The sequence below is a fragment of the Rhinolophus sinicus genome, chromosome 14, assembly GCF_057876585.1.
Source record: "Rhinolophus sinicus isolate RSI-liver-muscle chromosome 14, RSI-T2T, whole genome shotgun sequence".
NCBI lineage: Eukaryota > Metazoa > Chordata > Mammalia > Chiroptera > Rhinolophidae > Rhinolophus > Rhinolophus sinicus.
Genome location: NC_142514.1, coordinates 56,988,827 through 57,008,327, shown reverse-complemented (window position 1 = coordinate 57,008,327; position 19,501 = coordinate 56,988,827). Strand labels below are relative to the sequence as shown.

Sequence of the window (19,501 nt, the reverse complement as noted above, 5' to 3'; positions counted from 1 at the left end):
ATTCTACACCGGGCACTGTCGCCGGGTAGGAACTTTCCCTGTTACACTGGCAGCTTTATTAATGTTCACTAGCTAATAATTTTAGCAGAATCAATTCTGATATTCATGATACCTTTGAGATGTCCTTCACATTATGGATGAGATATTAATTTAGTTCCATGACAGTGATCACTCTGAGTCATTACTCCTCTAATTAATACTCAAGACATAATGGGTAACTGAGAGTTGTAAACTTGGTAATGTGTTAAGTATGACCGGAAATAAGATTATTAGATAGAATTTAAATGCTTAGCCCATTATTATTGCAAATAATTTACAACAGAAAATGAGATTAAAAATACTCAGGGTAACTTAGTTTGGAAAGCAATGATAACAGATCTTTCCATTGTAATTTATAGTCTTCGTAGAGAGAATGGCTTCCTGTATAGATATGGCAGGATTTAAGGGTCTACTGTCCACATAATAATATATATATATTTTGATGCTGTGTAGGATGCAACATGGGATTAATTTTCTCCAGCTTTCTGAACACTGATGAGTCTGGTAATGAAGGCAGGATGGAGATCGATGCCCGATGCCTGAGCCCCTCTTTGACAACCCAGTGCTGGCCCTGGTTGAAAATGAAACACGTGGCCACCACTGACTTCTGAGGATCCTTGAAATCTGAATTTGCCCTTTGCTGCTTTCTCTTTTCATTCACCTGACACTTTTGGTCTTGAGATAAGTTTAGAATCAGTCTCTAAAACACGGCTAAGGAAAGCAAGGCTTTTTAAAATTTATTCATTGAGCCAATCAATACTGAATACATACTTTGTGCCAGACACAGTGACAAGTGGGAAAGATACAAATGTTGATTGAGACACAACCCCTCCTTTTAAGCAGCCTACAGGCAAGTGACAAAACAATCAGTGAGGTGGGACAGGGGTGGAGATGGTGGAGCGCCCAGGGGGCACAGGTGGCATCTGACTCAGACAGGAGGTCAGAGGAAGCGTGGAGGAGGCCTTGGGCATCTGAAACAGTGAAGTGAGGGGTTAGGAGCTTTAGCTCTTGAGCCCCACAGATTTTAATTCAAACCCCAGCTCAGCCACTATCTGCCCTACTACCTTGGTCAGCTGTCTCATGTCTTTAAGCTTCCTGTATAAAGTGATGATGATAATAATAATGGTTACCTCATGGGGTTATCATAAATGTTGTGAAATGGCACATGTATGCATACTAACTGCAGGGCTGGCAGATGGTCTGTGCAGAAAAAAAAATCAGCCATTAATATTCATAGTAAAGAACAAGTGGTAATAAGGAAGGGATGGTCATTCCCAGCTGAAGGCAAAAGGGCTGGTATCAACAGGGTAAGATCCTTTGTAAGGTTCTCAGTATGGCTGAAATAAGTCTGTGTGAGCAGAAGATGGGTCCTGAAGGGCTTGTGTGCTGCACTGGGGTGAGTTCACACTGCCTAAAAGCTTTGGGAAGCAACTTAGGGGTTTAAGTGACAGAGTCAGATTTGTGACACTCTGGTGACTGAAGGCAAAGACCCCGTCTCATTTTTCTTTGATTCATTCAAGTCCAACACAAAACTACTTGAATGAATGACTCTCTGATTAATTTAGTAAATGACTTCTTTTAAGGGTACGAATCGTGCCTTAAGTTCCAAAAAGGTTCATTTACCAAAAAGGCACAGTTGGCTCTCTTTTTGTTTGCGGAAGTATTGCCATGTGACTATTTCTTCATTCCTGTGAGAAACTGGGCAGCTGAAGGCAGCCACGGAGAGGGTCGCTCCACTGTGAGCAGCCTCATGGGATATCCTGCAAGCAGCCGGAGGCCACATAAAGCCAGTTCTCCACAGTGAAGAGAAATGGGATCCAGTTCACATAGGAGGCCATGCATGTCCTTCCCTTTCCAGCAACCAGGCCTCCTCACCACTAAGCACCATTCCTTAGTGCTCTCTGAACGTCTCCTTAAAATGTGCTAATGGGTATCCACACTTGCAGATTTGTGAGTCCCTTCACCTGGTAGCTTTATGCAAGCTTAACTTACACCAGAGCTGTGCCAAGCACTCCTCATCCATTACTTGGTAGAACTACCATATAAACCCTAGAAGTAAGGACTGTTGTCACCATCTTACAGATATGGAAGATCAGGCTTCTGAGACGGTCATTAAGTAACTTGCCCAAAGTCACTAAGGCTCAGTGAGTCAAATAACTTTCTCAAGGTCAACAACTTCTGAGAGGCAGAAATGGTTCTCTTCACCCATAGCAACACCTTCTTACCACAGCACTAAAGAGAGAGTAGAGGACAGGGCCATTCATTCACTTGATATTTATGGAGCATCTGCTAGAGGCCAGTATGGAAATATCTACTGTCCTTGCACGAGGGCTCCAACAGTGTACCAAACACATACAAGTCTCTGTCATTGGGGAGTTTACATTCTGGGAGGCTCAACCAGCTTGAGCTCTGCAACCTCACAAAAGCTTCCTGTACCACTTTTGGCCCTGTTGATATCTTACTTCCTTAAGTCCAAGAGCTAATGACACATGTACCCTGTTTGGCCCCTTACAGTTCTCCGCTTCTTCCAAATAAAGACAAAGGAGGGAGTGATGGGCGGTCAGGCTGCCTGACTGGCTCATTTGGGTGTGAGGACTGCCTATCCTGGGCAGAGAGTCCCCTCTCTCCTGCGTCCCACAATCAGAGCATGCCTCCCGGGGACGTGGGGACCCCCAGCTCTGCTTACTTAGAGAAGACATGGCCCCCCAGCACTTGAGCCCTGGGTGTCCCTGCCCGCTCCTCTGTTGCTGGAGGACAGACGGGTTAAGCAACTGGGAGGAGCAGGCAAAAAAACCCAAAAAACAAAAAACAAAAACAAAACAAAATATGTGGAGGTGGGAATGGTCAGACTAGTGGCTTACAAGTTGCTTTTTCACTATTTGGTGGCAGATACTGTGTGCAAGAGTTATTTGACTCTAAGAGGCTTTGCTGTGTTCATTTTTTTTTTGTTTTTGGTGTGGGTAAGGCTTATTGTGAGCCTCAAGGACACAAAGCTGTGTCCTATTCTTTGAACTGCCCCAAATTCTTGGTACCTTTCAGGACAAATCTCAAGTACTTTGAATAATGATAATAATAATAATTTCATATATCTTACAGTATAATACCAATGCATTAGCAATAATAATTATCTTTCCTGAGCACTTATTGTGTGTTGGTCACTGTATTAGATGCTCTACATCCATGATTTCATGTAACCCTCACCATGACTTGCTTGCTCTTATTTTCTTACCCCCATTTTGCAGATGAAGAAAACAAGGCTCAAGGTCACCCAGTTAGGAACTGGGTGCCTGATCGTTCAGCCAACATGTCCTGGAATGAATATTAAAGGAAATTGAGCACCAGTCTGTGCTGCTCCTGGTTCTTCCCGTCTCACCCTTCGTAAACAGGCATCACGATTTTGCAGAATGCTCTTTCTAGCCTAAGCATCTTCTCCAAATGACACCCAGCACAATTCTCCACTTTCTCTGAGAGGATGCTGGGCATAGGGATCCCTTTGAAGAGTTCTTGCTGAAAGCATCTTGTGAGAAAAACTATCAAACCTTTTAGTTGGTGGCTGAGGAACAGAAACCCAGAACTGGTGGCAACATGTTTATATGGTGCATTGACAGTCTCTTAACTTACTTGTTAGTGTCATTCTATAAATTGTTTCCATCCTACATACAAGACGTCTTGATGAACTATTTCTGAGTAAGAGAAATGAGAAGTTAACTTGCCTTTCATTTATTTTCCATAATAAATGGAATATTTCCTTGAACACTCTAAGTCATTAACATTTCAATTTATTCATGCGCTTTCTCTCTGGCATCCTAATGGCAATATTACATAATTATATCTGCCATGTAACCATCAACTTTGACAGCACTTTGTATGCCCATAAGTGCCGCTCCCACGGCTTTTGTTAGCCTGTTGGTTTTAGGAGGCAGTTTGCTTTCTTATACCTACTTACTTTTTGCACAGATTGTTAAACAGGGAAACCAGGCCAGTGAATTAAGTGATGAGGAACTGGGTGAGAATCCAAGCTAACTCTTGCCATGTACGAGGCCCCGTTCCAAGCACTTTACATGTATTAACTTATTTAATCCACCTACAACTCTATGAGGCAGAGTCTATTATTATCATCACTTCTATTGTTGAGGATGCTGAGACACACAGAGCTTGAGCAGCAAGTTCAAGGTCATGCTAGGTTAGTAAGTGGGCAGGCTGGGCTTTGAACCTGGGCAGTCTGGCTCCAGACTCGACATCCTTCCTTACTATGTTATGTCACCCCTGGGGACAAGTAGTCCAGGCATATATAAAAGGCTTGCTTTGTCCACACCTTTCCTTCTCCTCTGTGACTTGACTCTTACATATAAACTATTACTGCTACTGTGTTGGGCCTTTGGGCTTAAACGGGTGGGAGAAAAGCGGTCAAGTGGTAACAGCATGATTAATCTTTTCTCATCCCCACTTCAAAACTCAAAATTGTAGATTTTGCCCAAAGACCCAATGGCCTTTGAGAAATTGTTAGGTTTAAAACACATGGAGCAAGCATACATTTTTTTTTTTTTTAATTTTTATTGGGGAATGTTGGGGAACAGTGTGTTTCTCCAGGGCCCATCAGTTCAAGTCATTGTCCTTCAATCTAGTTGTGAAGGGTGCAGCTCAGCTTTAAGTCCACTCACTGTTTTTAGTTGCAGGTGGCACAGCCCACCATCCCATGCGGGAATTGAACCTGCAGCCTTGTTGTTGAGAGCCCGTTCTAAACAACTGAGCCATCTGGCCACCCCTCCAGCAGCTCATTGTCTTCAATCTAGTTGTGGAGGGTGCAGCTCAATGGCCCATGTGGGAATCGAACCGGCAACCCTGCTGTTCAGATCTCACGCTCTAACCAACTGAGCCATCTGGCCACCCCTCCGGAAGCTCAGTGGCAGCTCATTGTCTTCAATCTAGTTGTGGAGGGCATAGCTCACTGGCCCATGTGGGAATCGAACCGGCAACCCTGTTGTTCAGAGCTTACACTCTAACCAACTGAACCATCTAGCCACCTGCAAGCATAAATTTTAAGGAGCAAGTTTAAAATACCCCTCCATCCCAGGTTTTACCATTTGAAGACCAGGACTGAAGCCATGTGTGGGCCAGCAGGCATTCCTGAACATAAGGCACTCTCGGAATTTATAGGCATCATGACTTTAAATTACAGGTGTTTTCAGTTGGGCTTCCAAAATCAGTACGTTTGTGAGTTCACACGAAACTCTGCCTGGGCACATACTAGGAGGTAATTTAAAGTAGCAACGGAGATGTGTATCTTCCCTTTAAAGAGATACATCAAAATAATTATGCTTGTGTTTTGGCCTTAGAAGCAAAAACCGAGGCTACTGATGTGGTGGGAGAAAGAGGCTCAAAGGAATATTTTAATTTCAGAAAACAGGCATTACTGTCAAAGAAATTACCCTCTTTAATTCATTAAAAAGTACCACATTCCTTTCTAATGAGAATAAAACTAATATTTCTTAATGCTTGTTCATCATTAATATTATGCCAATTATTGCATTACTTTTGGTTGATAAATATTCAGAGGATAAATAAAGCCCACAAGATGGATTACTTCTCCAGCCGTACAGACAAAATTTTCAATATTTTATGGCACATAATTAAATACTGTTTGTTGTTTCCAGAACCAGAACTTGGGACATGTTAATTAATTGCTTCAAAAAGACAGACGTGTTTTGTGGTTGATATTTGGAATCAGATATTTATAAACCCTGCACAACACTACTGATGAATTACACTTGTAGAATAAATCGTACCTGCAGAAGTCTGGGGGCACCATGCCATAAACATCGATCCTGTCACAGAGCTCCAGCGCAATCGTCATCGTGAACCAGCCAGTGCTGAGCCAAGTATTGGAGATCTTCCTGGAAGGAACAATAATTAAGTCTGCAAGCGGGTAAAATAAATCATTATACCACTACCATCATAAATGCTTTCTGGAGCAAGGCTGATTGTAACCCCTCCCCTCACCCCCATTTGGTAAATAGATGGAACTTTACCAGATAGATACCTCTTACCAACAGCACCACCATATTGCATGGTACAATGACAAATGATGTTGATGCGCCACCATGGTGGATCTGTGACAATAAAGGATGCTCAAGGGACTTCTACATCATAAAAAATGATGACCAAAGTTCAGTGTTTAAGTGCGTATTACCACAACTCAATTTTTGTAAGATGATAATCTCCTTGGGTCAACTCCTTATTAACCAGAATACTTCACTAACTAGAACTATTCCTTGTCCCCCAAGCAAGGTGGATACTAAAGAGTTTATTAAATATGAATAAACACAGATGTGTCTGACTATGTATCAGTTGCTCCATCATCGATCAAATGATCTTAGGCTGAAAGCTTGCCTTCCACTAAACTAAAACCAACATCTTGATTGAATGTCTTTCCTCAGGAGTATAGTAAGTCCTCACTTAACGTTGTTGATAGGTTCTTGGAAACTGCCACTTCAAGCAAAACGGCTTATATATAACAAAACCAATTTTACCATAGGCTAATTAATATAAATAAGAGTTAAGTTCCTGAGGCATACTTCTGGTAATAAAAACATCACCAGATTTTTAAATAAAGACCCAAAACATTTTGAATATTAAACATTAAAATAAATGTGAGCTATACATACATTTAAGAAAGATTAATAAAAAAGTAAGATTATTTTCCAACCCATTTAGTCCAGTTCAGAGTCACAAGCGGCCAGAGCCTATCCTGGCAGCTCAGGACACAAGGCAGGACAAACCCTAGACAGCACGCCCTTCTATCGCAGGGCACACTCACACGTACTGAGAACTGGGACGATGTACACACACCAATTCACCTCAGGTGCACATCTTTGGGATGCGGGAGGAAACTGGGGTACCTGGAGAAAACCCACGCAGACACGGGGAGAATGTGCAAACTCCAACAGACAGTAGCCCCAGCTGGGAATCAATGTTTTTTCCTCCGCAACGTTATAACAAGGTGATGTTGATCAAAATGATGTGATTTGAAGATCTGCTTACATTCATTTGAGAAGGGGCTAATGGCAACAGGAAAAGGACCACAGGAATGCTGATTTTAAATGAGCATTGGCTTTATTTTACCTCAGAACATTTAGAGCCCTCTGAAAAATTTTATTAGAAGACCAAAAATTGACAACATTTAAAGAATGAATCTGTGCATGCCAACATTTATAAGTGTGCCCATTCAAACATCAGTGTTAAGCTCCAACCACATGCCAAGCCTGGGGACAACTGTGGAGACACATCATTAAGGTCTACCTTGACTCTGTGAGAATGACTGTCTACCAAGCTATGCTACTGTGGATATCAATTCAATTCTTCGGGGTAAAGTGCTTTTACATTTTTCGCCCTCTCCCTCCCCCCAGTGCTTACAGCATGCCTCATTAGCCAGTTTCAAACACCTATCCCCAAGGTCAGACCATCTGACTCTGCCCAGATATGGCACCATATGTGATGTGAATGACAGGACTGCAGAACAGCTTTCCTGCTTGCACTGTGTAGCACCCTTCTTTGAGAAGGAAGAATTTTTGTTAAGCAGTTTGCACTATTTCCATTTCACAGAAGGAACAACAACAACAAAAAAGGCATCTTAAGAAGCCCTTTGTTTTGTCAAGAACCTGAGAGGAATAAGTGATTTAGTCATTCTTGAGTTCATAGTTTTACTCATTTTTGTTTTCCATTCCATTGTATCCTGACCCAGTAATAGCTCAGAAAGTACATATAAAAGCTCCTAAGGATGGGAATACCATGGGTTTGTATCTTAACAGTTTCTATCACTAACCAGCTGAATGACGTGAGGCAGGTTTTTACTGGACTTTGAGCCTTGATTTCTCACCTATAAAGCAGGCTTGGGAAGCTCCATCTTCCTGGGCTCCTTTGAGAACTAAATGAGAGAACACCATAGAAAGTGTCTAGTCTGGGGTGCTGATACATGAAGACCCCTTCTTCCTCTCTTGGTTGCTAGGTTGGAGCAAATGAAGTCAATAATTCAGCCATTCCTTTCAGGGCTTTTTAGGACCCACAAAGAGTCTGACACCCTTTCAACACTCTGCTACTGGCTCTTGTGTAGGGGCCATCATCAGTAGTCAGGGAAGTAATTACAAACCTCTAGAACCTCCAGCCTATATAGGTAGTAACCACCCCCTTTCCTTCTCACTGGGGCTATATATTCATAAGGACTTTGGAAACGTAGGAGGTGAGATGGAGCAGAAATGACTGAATGGGGAAGGGGAAGGGAAAGAAGTGCCTTGCCTCAAATTAGAGTCTGTCTTTACCTATGTGACTGTGACAAAGCCATGGCCAGTTCCAGACTTAAACAGAGTGAGTGACTAATTGGGTATTGGATGTAGGTAGAGCCCAGGAAGTGACTGACAGCTCACTTACATCCTCAGGTTTCTTACCTGGGAATCACACCTGTGTCCTCCCTCCCTATGCGTTTAGAGTTGCCTGGTTGGAACACTCCAAAAAAACACCAAGACGACTTTTCCCAGTAGCAGAACCCCCCCCCCCCCCCCATGATTTTGGCTTTTTTTGTGTGTGATGTAGGAGAGATCAGATGCCACAGCCTGAAACACAGGAGGACGTGGCTCTACAGAAAGAAGGTTTCATGGGTAAAAATGAGAATACAAAGTGGAGGACTAAAGAAACTACAGTGAAGAGTTCTTTAAGTGCCACTTAAAATTCCCCCGACTTTCTAAATAATAGCCTTTTGACATCATATACTATAGAAATGCAACTGCTTTGTGCTGTCTTTCTTAAAAAGATTTTGAATTCTTTTTCCAACAAAGGCATATCCACTGTTTTTATACTTAATCAGCTATAATAAAGGAATATGAAGAGCTGTCATGTGCTTATTAGGGAAAATTATCAGATATTCTTTTATATGATGAAGTAACACACTGAGCTGATAATTCTATAGTGCACACTAAATTACAATTAAAGGCCTTTCTGCTCCACCAGAATCTCATTTATAATCTCTATGGAAATATCCTTCCTGCAGTTATTTCATTTATGCTTCTTTTATCTGATTACTGTAATATTGGTTCTGAATCATATTTTCCTAATGTACCCTTATTCAATTATAAAGTTATTTTCAAGTACAGTTACTTTCTAATGTCAAAGAACACCACTTGGCCATCTATGTCATTTGTCACGCTTCTTAATTGCAGATTGTTCCTGAGCCATTTTTTCCCCCTCCACTTTTAAGCAGGGTGAAACTTCTATAAATCAGAATCTATTGAATTATCCTATTTCTTCAAAATATTAGTCTGAAATGAATGTCTTGATCATGAAATGTACAAAATTAGATATTCCACACTTTGTGTATCTTTGATACATGCTACATTTTAGTTGGGTTTTGAGAAAAGCACACATAGAGGAAATACTGTTGGATCCTAAAGAAGAGCTGTCTCTACTTGGTTCTTTTAGCTTGAAGTGAGTTGCAGGTTATGAATATGGACACATGACAATATTGAGTCAATACAATATTAGCTTCTTTAAAGTAGTTTTCTAAAGGTAAGAGGCACAAACACTCTGGAAGTGACAATGTACTCTGGCACCCTACAAATCCACAAGTGTGATTCCCCTGTATAGGGACGCTCATAGATGGATGTCTGCACATGAGAAGCCCAGTAGCCAATCCACAAAGATTTGGTTCCCTCCTTATCAGCTGGGCTCACCAAGGGGACAGACCTATTAAACAAAGGGTAGCCACTGGTCAGAATTTAATGAATGTAGTGAGTGGGATATGTCTTGATGTGAGATTGTTTCCTAAAGTTCTCAGTGAAAAAAGGGTGGAATGACTAGTCTCCGTTTCCAACTTAAAATAATTTCTTAAGACGATTCAGAGGAATGGGTAATTATTCTAAATAGCTAACACTGCACCAGTGTTTCAGGAACACTTAAATTTAGCAAACAAACATTTAACTAAAGAGAGAGAAGTATTTCCTATTAAAGAGAGTGTTTCTACTTATTTTGAGTTTTCTAACCAGTCAAAAATGAAACTGTAAATAACTCCCTCATTCTTCTTCCCTTATAAAAGGCTCTCTTGGTTAAATAACTCATTCAAATGAGTGACAGTCTCTCTTATTCGTGGGTTTTAAAAGGCAATAAATGACTGGATTTTGTGGCAGCTTGTGATGAAGACCAGGATCCCCTGTGTGATCTGCTGGCTGGACTGACCACGGGGTCCCCTGGGCCTCCAGGGCAGGATGCCACAGCAGCCAGCTCCCCCTTCCTCTCTTTACCAGATGCCATGTCCACTTCTGCCTGGACCAACCCTTGATGGTCATAAGGTTTCCAGGATTTTTTTTTTAAAAAGCTCTTCCAAGCAAAGAATTTGGAGACATTGGGCTTTCATCTTTTCTTTAAGACTGTGTTCTCCAATAATGAGCTGCTTAAACTTGCCAAACAATGGATTTAGTGCTTTGTGTTCTTTATTGTAATTATCATATCGCTTTAGTTTTAAGATAAGAAATCGACCCACCGACAGTTGTTTTAAGGGAAGGAGGTAAATTACATCACTAAATGTATATTAACTATAAAAGTACACATTTTAGAATTAAGGAAACAAGGAAATTTAATTATTAGGTCAGTCCTATGAAGCCTGGTCACTAGGCCTTTTCGTGTGACGTCACGGAAAGGTTAGATAACATGTCCAAGGCCACACAACTAGTGAGGGAACGGGTCAGAATTCCAACCGAGAGCTGTGTGTTTGGAATACACTGCGCTGCCCCTTTTGATATCTACATTTGGCCAGTTCATGAGCTTGCATCTCTGCCTCATCTTAGGCCATTCCCCTCCGCCCTCCTAACTGCAGCCATGGGTGGCTTTTTTCCAACCCACTGCACATTCTCCCCTCTGATCCCTTGTACCCATAAGGAGGTTTCTCTCTCCTCTTCCCATGTTCTTTTGAACCTGAATAAATACTCATTGGCTTAGGTCTCAGGTTAAACACACATTTTTGAGAAAGCCTTTCCCTCATTCCCTCATCAACTAGACAAGTGCTTTTCAAAATATTTCACCCTCTACTGAGAAATACATTTTACATCATGGTTGAGCAAACATACACATGTGCATTATTTGTGTGTATGTGTGTGTGTGTGTGGCTTTCATTGCATTTTCTAAAGTGTATAATTCACTGGTTTTTACTATACTCATAGGGTTGTACAATCATCAACACTGTCTAATTCCAGAACATTTTCAGCCCCTCAAAAAGAACCATATATACATCTCCAAAACAAATATTATTTCGTGAGATGATACTTAGCCATACTATGGGGAATGAATACTGATATTGTCTGTTCTATTCCATTCAGTTCCATTCTATTCCATTCCATCCATTACATTAAAACAAACAAACAAACAATCTCGCAATGACCCACAATGTTGGTTTCATATCCCATTACTGACTAGTAATGAAATTTGGCAAACTTGCGCTAGACTATGGCAGGTCTCCCATCCTGCATGTCATGGCTCCACTTTCTTCCCCTCGCTTGATGCTCAGCACACTGGGGCCACTACCTGGCGAATGTTCACCCACCCGGTAAGCTTTATATTCTCGAACTGTCTGGTTTCTGACTGTATCCCTGGTGCCTGGCACACTGAAGTAGTAGGTACTCAGTAAATATCAGTTGGCCAAATAGATGTTTGCCTTTGAAAGGGAGAGATGAACTCAGGTATGTATTTTTGGTTAGTGCTCACACAAGTGAAATAAAATGTAATAAAGTTATTACCTTTCCCTTATTACCAGTGGAAGCCAGCAGCTGTGGAGCCTCTTCCTCCCAACTAGGGACCTGGCCCTGAATTATCCATATAATTGTTTCAGTGCTGCATTTCACTTTGCCTTATATGTTCCGCTTGAGCAGCCCAGTTTCCAGGAGGTACCACAGATGAGCTCTGTCAATGGCATGAGTAGTGGGGCCACAACAAAACCCCCTTCGCAAAAGCTTGGCTTTTGGTGAATCAGCCAGCCGGGACATGACGTCACCCGCCCCTGTGCCCCGGCCACCCCGCGTCTCTGTACCTGTCTTTGCCAGTCTCCTGCTTGAAGAGCTCATCGAACTGCAGCATCTTGTGGCGCGTGATCATGAAGGCCTTGAGCCGCGGCAGCACCTGGCTCAGAAGCTGCAGGTTGTTGTACACCTGGCCCTTGCCGTCACGCCGCATGTAGCTGCTGGGGCCCCAGAAGATGAACACGGTGCCCTGGCTCACGTTGAGCAGGTCGTGGCGGTTGCGGAGGATCCTCTGAATGCTGGAATGTGCGATGACCCTCAGGCTGGTGCGATTGCCCACGTCGCGCCCGTAGCCACGCGTGGGGGCGTCGTTCATGCGGATGACGCACTCGGTCTGGTCAATCTGGGGGCCTTGCTGGCTGCGCAGCAGATGACCGGAGCTTGTCACCAGGGCACAGTCCCTGCAGTGCATTCTCAGGGGCTGAAAGGCAGGGGGAGAAGGACGCCGTCAGCGGCAACCCTGCCTTGGCACCAGCAGATCACTTCCCTGCTTCAGAAGGCTGCACAGCTCCCGTTGCCTCCTTCCTATGCCAGATTATATTCCTTCTGCTATTGCTATTACCTCATCAACATTCTCTTCCAAATTGGTGACAGGGAGCATTGCACAAGAGGGAAAGAGAGCTAGCCTTGACCTGTCAAATACTGGCTCTGGGCTTTACTGATGGTAAATAACCAAATCATCACTTAATACAGCAAGGTTTCTGTTACCTCCATTTTACAGACAGGGATACTCAGGCTTAGAGGTATTAAGAAATGCCCAAGGATGCAGAACTAGCAAATAATGAAGTCATGCTTCCAAGCCCAGGCCTTTCTGAATCCAAAGTTAACCCCAAGTAGGAGAAAAGACTACACTACAAATTGCTGTGACGCTAGCTTTCATGCTCTTAATTCACCTTATTGAAAGTTGAGCATTTATCAGTATTCTTGGATGCTAGACAAATAGGATTCTCCTAAATAAACGTAATCTAAGAATCACATGGGAAAAGACACACAAACTGTAACCCTTCAGATGCTACACTTTTGAAATGGCAATTAGGCAGCTTTTCCCATTTTAAGGGGAAAGGGAGAGAGATTGAGTTAGTCCGTCATTTAAAATGTAAAGAAACCTTCGAGCTCAGAGCCACAGACTTCATCCAGTGACCACACATGTGCCCTGTAGAAGTCCTGGCCTTGTAGTGCCCACCAGGGATAACTGCTATGAAAATGCTCAGTTCAGCACCCTGAACCAATGATTTGCTTTCTGAACACCTTCGTGCTAACAAATTAAGCACTCCCCTGTTCATGTATAATGAGGAACATCTCTTAGTTGCTGTTTGACGATAATGCAATTAGGGCCTGAGGCCAAGGCCAGCAAGTGCACAAGAAAATGACAATCAAGAATGTTATGAAGGAGAGTTTCATTGTTAGATTTTCCCCAGAGCCTCTGCCCTCTTTCCCTGTTTAACTTTGAGCAGGACACACGGGCTCCCTGCCCAGCCTCAGGAAATCAGATTCAATTTAATGCTGCATATATTCAGTTTTATATTTACTCTGGGAGTTTCCTGAGCCATAGCTCTGTCATCTTCCCTCACTGCACAATGGCCAAGGGGTGGGGATGGCTCACAGGATGGGTCCAGCCTTGTCTCCACCACGTATTTAGCCATGGGACTTTGGCAAGCCACTAACCTCCCCGTCTCAGTTGTCTCATATTTAACTGATAATTAATGCCCATTCTACCTTGGTAAAACTAAAATACACACAGTAGTAAATGGAGACAATTGAAATTGCCACTATTTGACCTGCAAGAATAGCAATTGCAAGGGGTTGAACCAAATCTTTACCCTAGGACCTGGCATGGTGATCTTTCAATACATGAGAGCGGCCATTGGGCTTATCAGTTGGAGCACGTTGTCAGTACTCACCAAATCAGTACTGATCCCTTTGGGTTGATAATTGTACATGGGCTTATGAAATGGAGATTCTTCCATTGCACACTTTCATCATTCATTTAACATCTAATTACTCTTAGGTGACAGGAACTATGCTGGGTAGTAAGAAGGCAAATGGAATGGAAAAACAGAACCCCCCACAGTTTATACAGTTTCTCCATGAGAAACCTCTACTTATGGAGAAGCCCACTGAAAAATTCCTACAAAGATGACAGGGGTATCTGCAAATAGCATGTTACTCAATGAGGATGTCAGGAGACCCAGGGTCTACAGAAAACTTTATCACAAATCAGGTACTTAACCTTCTCGCTTGTAAAACAACGAGAGTACCAGCTAGATATTTGTGGCCAGATGACATTCATTCGGTCGCTCATTTAAAGGACATTTCTCCAGCATTTAACACACCCCTGAGGTACTTATAACTCAGTACACTTGCTTAATAAGGCCACTTGGTAAGATTTCATTCCACTGCACCCTAAGGCCATTGGAACCTGCTTTTTCTCAACCAACACTCCTAAAACTACCATCCTGAATTTTCCAGTTTGATTTATAATTTCAAGGCACTGCAGTCAGTTTTACTAGGAAAAACATTCTGAAGAAAGGTCCCAGCATCTCTTTCCCCCATAATTAATTATTCTGCTGCAATTCTCAGAGCACAGGCTGGTTGATAGGTGAAACATGTGTCACCTTCCGGAGATTCCAAGGCCTTGTGTCTCTTTCTCCTGTGCCCGTGTGAGTCCAGCTGAAGAGCCTTTCAAGGAAGGCCAAGGCTGCTGACAGTGCCATCCTGACCCTCTGTAATACCGACACCACTAGAACACACTGAGGTCTCCCCAGTTCCAGAAAGCCCTCCCTCACATGCCTGCCCATCTGCCTTAGCATCGAGGTATTCATTACCTCAGCCACCAACACCCACTCTTTGAGTTGTGCAGATGAACCAAACAATGCAAAAAAGACTGAAGCCTGAATTATGCCTGAAGTGTCTTTTGGTAAGTGGTGCCAATAAAATAACAATAGCTGTTCTAAACAGAATGTGACATTTCCCGCAGCTGACAACAGCATGTACCAAAAGCTGAATCACTTCCAAAGGAGGAAATGTAGTCTGGTGTCTGCATTTGGAGGGACTAATGATGTCTTGGGAGGCAGAATGATTACAAATTACACAAACTGTGACCGTTTCTTGGGATGTGTGACAGGCCTCTGAGAAAGCTACAATCTTTCTCATCACATGCAATTATAATCCTCAGTATCTTAACGATATGGGTGGAAATACTCATGCCTTGGTGAGCTGAGATTCCTCGCAGCATGTACGTGTTCCTCCCTTGAGCAATCAGCTGCTGCGTTGAATCACTCAGTGAAGTACAAGAAGGTGAACTTTCCCGCTAGGCAGCCTGGGAGATAAAACTCCAAAGAGGACACAAGAGGGGAGGTGGCTGCCCGTGAACTCACTGCCACAAAGACCTTCTCTCTGGCTTCTTCCTCACAGTATTCAGCTTCCTTGATTCCTGGGGACATTTTCCTTAAAGCTCCATTTGGTGAGATGTTTCATCCTTTGATAGGAAACATGGGCACCCATATTAGATCACTCCAATCTCAGTACTCTCTCTTGCATCTGCACCCATAAAAAGCACTCAGTTAATACTAAATAGATAGATGAATCAACACATGAGTGAATGAAACCCAACCTCCTGCCTTCTCTGTCCTCTGAGAAAGCCTACCTCTTGAGACACAGAAAGAAGAATTAATGTGGTGCCTTAACCAATAACTTTCCTGCAGACCCCAGCCCTTTGTACTAATGCCATGGTTGGAGAGCAGAAGGGGGGAGTGCACCGTGGAAGCCTCTGTCTGCAGAGAAAGAAGCTTCGGCTATTTGCTTCAGGGCAGCCACTCGGCCCAGGGAGCCATAATGGCCAGAGCCTAGGGCACTGCTTGGAATTAATGGCTGGCTGGGAAAATGGCCCAGGACACAGTAAGGGCCATTAAGCCCAGCCAGTTATTAATCCCCAGTAAGAGCTTGATGCCAAGGTCATTAAGAGCTATTGTGAGGTGAATAATGCCCAGGAAAATCTACAGCACACGTAGGAGTTACTCATTCTCCAGGAGTTACTCATTCTCCAGGCCGCTGATGCTCAGAGCTGCAGGCCAGACCCTAAGAGCGTGAGACACAGGAGCCTGTGGGAGGCAGGGGGGCTAGTTCTCTAAAGGGAGCATACACATGGAGCTTACAATTTTATTTTTGCTGTCACTTTTGTTTTATGATAGTGTGTAAGCAATTGTCATTATCCCAGTACCTAGCACGGTGTCTGCGACTTAGTGGGGGCTCATGAATATTTCAGAATGCTTCAAAAGGTGTGAATGAGTCTCTTCTTCCACCATCACCCCTCAAAAAAATACCCCAAAATCAGGGAATAGGGGAGCATGACAACTTTCATCACAACTTATTCCTTTGGGCTGTGGTGACAGGAGCAATCCCTGCTTGAGAAAACACGCTTGGGGACTCAAAGTCTTATTTCTGTCACAGCCCACAGAGCAAAAGCAGAAGGAATTCTCCCTGTAACTCAGCTGATGCCTCCGGAGCCTTTCTTAAGAGAACAGATCAGGCGAAGTCAAATTAAACTTGACACCTAAAACATGCAGTGATGTCCTTGCAAACATTTGCAGGATGGCAATCTCAGGCTTCACTTTTCAAAATTCTGATTTATTTGGCAGAGGGAAAGGTACCTCAGAGCATAATGTCCATTAGCTCAGTAATGAGACCAGTTTTGCTCTGGGAGTTGCCTGTTGGTCTGGAGCAAACATAAGATATATTAAATGGCTGCAGGTGTTTAAAAAATCTCTGTACTTTCCAAATATGTTGTTTTCTTGTAATTACTGAGCTTATATTAGCTGTCAATCTTGGTTCACATCGACACTGGGTATAAGCCATTCTGATCATTTAATATGATTCACTAGAAAAATGTTACTCTTCTAAGTTGCTCCTCTCCTTCTTTTTTTTTCTTTTTAATTTTTTTTTTAAATTGGGGAACAGTGTGTTTCTCCAGCACCCATCAGCTCCAAGTTGTTGTCCTTCAATCTAGTTGTGGAGGGTGCAACTCAGCTCCAAGTACAGTCGCCATTTTCAATCTTAGTTGCAGGGGGCGCAGCCCACCATCCCATGTGGGAATTGAATCTAGCCACATGGGATGTGGCTAACCAACTGAGCCATCCGGCCACCCCTCCAGCAACTCAGCCACAGCTCCTTGTCTTCAATCTTTTGTGGAGGGCGCAGCTCACTGGCCCCTGTGGGAATCGAACCAGTAACCCTGTTATTAACAGCTCGCGCTCTAACGAACTGAGCCATCCGGCCACTCTGCTCCTCTCCCTCTTATTTAACGACGAGCCCACCCACCAGCCTTCACTGCCAAGAAGTCCTTCTCTCTCCATGCAATGCCACCTTCCATGATTTCCATCTAGTAGTTGATAAGGACAAAAGTGCCCCATGGGCAGAAGGCAGTACTGGGCAGTGTTTAAAACACAGCCTTTGGTGTCACTGGCTTTGAACCTGCTTCTTCCACCCCGTAGGTGGATAATTTGGGGCCATGTGGTTTAGCTCTTCTGAGCCCCACTTCTTCCATCTGTCATCTGAATGTTGTAAAGCCAATCTCAAAAGGAAGGCTTGTCATCTCAATTAATGGCACACCTTCCACCCAGCTGCTCAAGACAAAATTCAAGGATCATTCTTGATACCTCTCTTTTTCTACCTCCTACCAATCATACAATCCTATTGGATCTACCCTACTACATATATCCCACATGCTACCACTTTTCACCATCACATCCTTGCGCCTCCACCTTCATCTAAGCCACCATCGCCTTTCTTTTGTTCTTGCTGCAAACTCTTTACTTTCTTCATTCTCTCCCTCCTGTCTCCACGAAGCTCCTGGGGTGTCCTTTAATATACAAATCAGATCATGTCACTCACCTGCAAAAATCCTCCAGTGGCTCCCTATTGCACTGGGAATAAGAAACTAAAGACTCCAAATCAAACTCTTCACCATGGTCCTCAACACCTGCAGTTTCTATCCTTTTCTCTCTCTCCAGCATCACCTTGTACAGAACTCTGCATGATTACACTGCCATTTCTCTACTGCCTGCTGTGTGATGTGATTTACACTAGTTATTCTCTCACGCAGGCCACTCTTCTCCTGATCTTTGCATGACTGCTCCTTCACATTCTTCAGGTGTTACCTTCAGACTACCACGTAGGCCTTCCCTGACCCCGTAATCTCCACCACCCTTCTTTTCCATTTTTGTCACTCTCTCCATCATCCAGATTTATTTTTTTAAACTCATGTGTCACTACCTAAGTTAACTTTAATTATGGCTGTGTGTTTGCATATTTATTGTCTTTCCCCTTTACTAGAATGTAAGCTCTATGAAAGGAGAGGCTTTGTTTTATTCACATGGTATCTTCAGCACCAAGGACAGTGCCTAGCACAGAGAAGGAATGCAACAAACATTTTTGAATAAATGATGAATGATAAGGCATGGAGAACTCTCCACAGGGTTCAGCACATCAAGAGGATGAAAGAGATGCGCTTGTTGTATTTAAGTATCACTATTCTACTAGTAACCAGTTCCTGATCTTTTCTGTCTGGGTAACTAGGTTGGTATTTTCTAAAGCACAGTATTTGAATCTCCACCCTATGTCATAACCACTTTTAGGATTGGTAATTTTCAAAGAGAGGCCCAGGAAATCTCATTAGTTTTCTTTTTACTTGTTTAATTGCATTCTATTTTTCCAATATATTTTTAACAACTTTATTGATATATAATTTACATTCCCTAAAATTCAACCATTTCAAATGTAAATTCAATGATTTTCAGTGTATTTACAGAGTTGAGTAACCATCACCACAATCTAATTTTAGAACGTTTCCATCATCTTGAAAGGAAACCTCATGCCCATTTATATCTACTCTCTGTTCCCATGCCCAGCCCTAGGCAACCGCTAATATTGTCTCTGCAGATTGGCCTTTTCTGGACATTTCACATGAATGGAATCATACAGTCTTTTGTGTCTGACTTTTCATTTAGCATAATAATTCTGAGGTTCATTTATGTGGTAGCATGTCTCAGCGCTTCATTCCTTTTTGTTGCTATAATATCCCATTGTATGAATACACCCCATTTTGTTTATCCATTCACCAGTTTTAATGGAAATGTAAGTTGTTTCCATTTTGTGGTTACTATGAATAATGGCATTATTTAAAAAATATTCTCATACAAATATTTATGTGGACATGTGCTTTCATTTCTCTTGGGTAGATACTTAGGAGTGGAATTATTGGATCATATCACAACTTTATGTTTAATACAAATAAATTGTCAAACTGCTTTCCAAAGTGGCAACACCATTTTACACTCCCACCTGCAATGTATAAAGATTTCAAATTCTCTACATCCTCGTCAGCACTTATTATTGTCTCTCTATTTGATTAC

General features: G+C 42.7%; 1 protein-coding gene across 1 annotated transcript in view; it reads right to left on the bottom strand.

The window, feature by feature from the left end:
* Positions 1–19,501, bottom strand: part of ST6GALNAC5 (ST6 N-acetylgalactosaminide alpha-2,6-sialyltransferase 5) — a 146,104-nt gene that overhangs the window by 7,922 nt on the left and 118,681 nt on the right. The window contains exons 3-4 of the mRNA XM_019743348.3: positions 12,104–12,513; positions 5,826–5,933 (exon numbers count right to left, since the gene is read on the bottom strand). Coding sequence (XP_019598907.3) covers positions 5,826–5,933; positions 12,104–12,513 — 518 coding nt within the window. The remainder of the gene's footprint in view (positions 1–5,825; positions 5,934–12,103; positions 12,514–19,501) is intronic.